General features: G+C 39.3%; 1 protein-coding gene across 1 annotated transcript in view; it reads right to left on the reverse strand.

Annotated features, from left to right (window-relative positions):
* Window positions 1–219: 219 nt before the first annotated feature.
* Window positions 220–1,655, reverse strand: part of LOC104492354 (probable global transcription activator SNF2L2) — a gene marked incomplete at its 3' end in the record, with an annotated part of 31,774 nt that continues 30,338 nt past the window's right edge. The window contains exon 15 of the mRNA XM_010134901.1: window positions 220–383. Within this exon, the coding sequence (XP_010133203.1) occupies window positions 220–383 (164 nt within the window). The remainder of the gene's footprint in view (window positions 384–1,655) is intronic.

Consider the following 1,655-nt stretch of genomic DNA (forward strand, 5'->3'; position numbering starts at 1 on the left):
ATTTTGCCAAGAGTGGAGAGTGAAACTAATGGAATAAGTGCTTCATCAGGATTCTGATCATTCTTCCACTGAAATTACTTGTGAAGAAATGATCAAAGAAAACAGTGTAATCCCACCATGTACCACATCATGACACTACATGAAAAACAAGTGTGTGGCGAGAAAAAAACATTCTGCAGAGCTTACAATGGTAATAGCAGAAAGAGATCTTTTACTTACGAAAGGGGAACAATGATGAGATAGGGGCCATTGAGTCTTTTGTGCTCCATCAGGTAAGTGATGAGTGCAATAGTCTGTATTGTCTTTCCTAGACCCATTTCATCAGCTAAAATTCCATTCAAATTGTTGTTGTAGAGTGAAACCATCCATTCCAGTCCCTGGAGCTGAAACAAATAGTAATAGTTTCAGTTACTTAAAAGCCACACAAAATAACACCAGGACTATGGTTCTAATGTCCCTACCTATTTAGACGTTTGGATTTCCTTTAATAATACTGTATGCATGGGGAGATCCCTGGCTATCTGAACACCTACTTCCTGAAAAGGAGGTGTTCCTCCTTTCTCCTGTCTATGAAGAAAACAAGATCAACTTCTGGTAACAGCCACACAGAAATCGTCAACCCTGTTTAGCAGAGCCCATAATGTGAAGTCAGATTTCGTACGCTGGGGTTTTTTTGTATTGCACACAAAGCAACATAGGTTCTCACAAGAATAAATATGTCACATGATGTGAGTTTGTTCTTCCTTTCAACACTGTCAGATATTAAACTTTCTGTGTATATTTCATGCCATTTGCCTGTGTCAATAAAAATCTTTCAAAACCAAACCTATTATGGCTGCACAAAACACGTAAGCCTCACACTTGTCAAATGCATCCCTGGCATGATAAAGCTCTTGAGCACATGTCCATTTAATGTCCATTGTCCATACCTTCACACATCAGAGTAGACCCCCTCTGTCCACTTAAGCCTTGTGTATAAAATCCCAAAGCTGCAAAGAAGCCAGAGTACTCAGCTAAGAAATGTCTACATTACAGAGTTTCACACTCCAGGGATTAGTGCTAGAAAGCACTGACTCAGATTATTCCCTTGTCACACAGACTTCCACATATGTGTGTATCATGTTACTGCAAGTGCAAGTACATTTTTGCTTCCAAGATCCAGTCTTTTGGCGTATCTCATACAGGGAGAGAGACGTAAATTAAACAGCCTGAGAAAGTTCAGACAGAAAACATTACATGCCTGAAGTAACCTTCTCTTGTTCCCGTGATAGAGTATCCAAAATAACATTGCCACTTTACTGGCTTTATGTCCATGATGACTTGATTTATATGTAGGCACTAAACACTCAGGTTACCACGAGCTGATCAGAATCTGTTCTGGAACTCTATGTCCTACTTACAAAGTAGCTTCAGAATTAAGAATAGGTAAACTGTCTTTTCCGTGTCACTTAACATTCTCCACCGACATACACTGATACAAAGGAAGAGACAATCTGACCAAACTTGACAGTTAGAAACATAGAAAAGCAGAAAAAAATGTTGAGAAGTAAAAAGCCTGTAAAATCTAGAGGACAGAGAAATACAGACAGTGGAGAGTCATAGAAGAGTCTCCCTCAGAAGATTCTTGCTAAAATGAAAGCCAAGCCTCAACACTC

Source organism: Buceros rhinoceros, unplaced genomic scaffold (genome assembly GCF_000710305.1).
Source record: "Buceros rhinoceros silvestris isolate BGI_N320 unplaced genomic scaffold, ASM71030v1 scaffold2174, whole genome shotgun sequence".
NCBI classification, from domain to species: Eukaryota; Metazoa; Chordata; class Aves; order Bucerotiformes; family Bucerotidae; genus Buceros; species Buceros rhinoceros.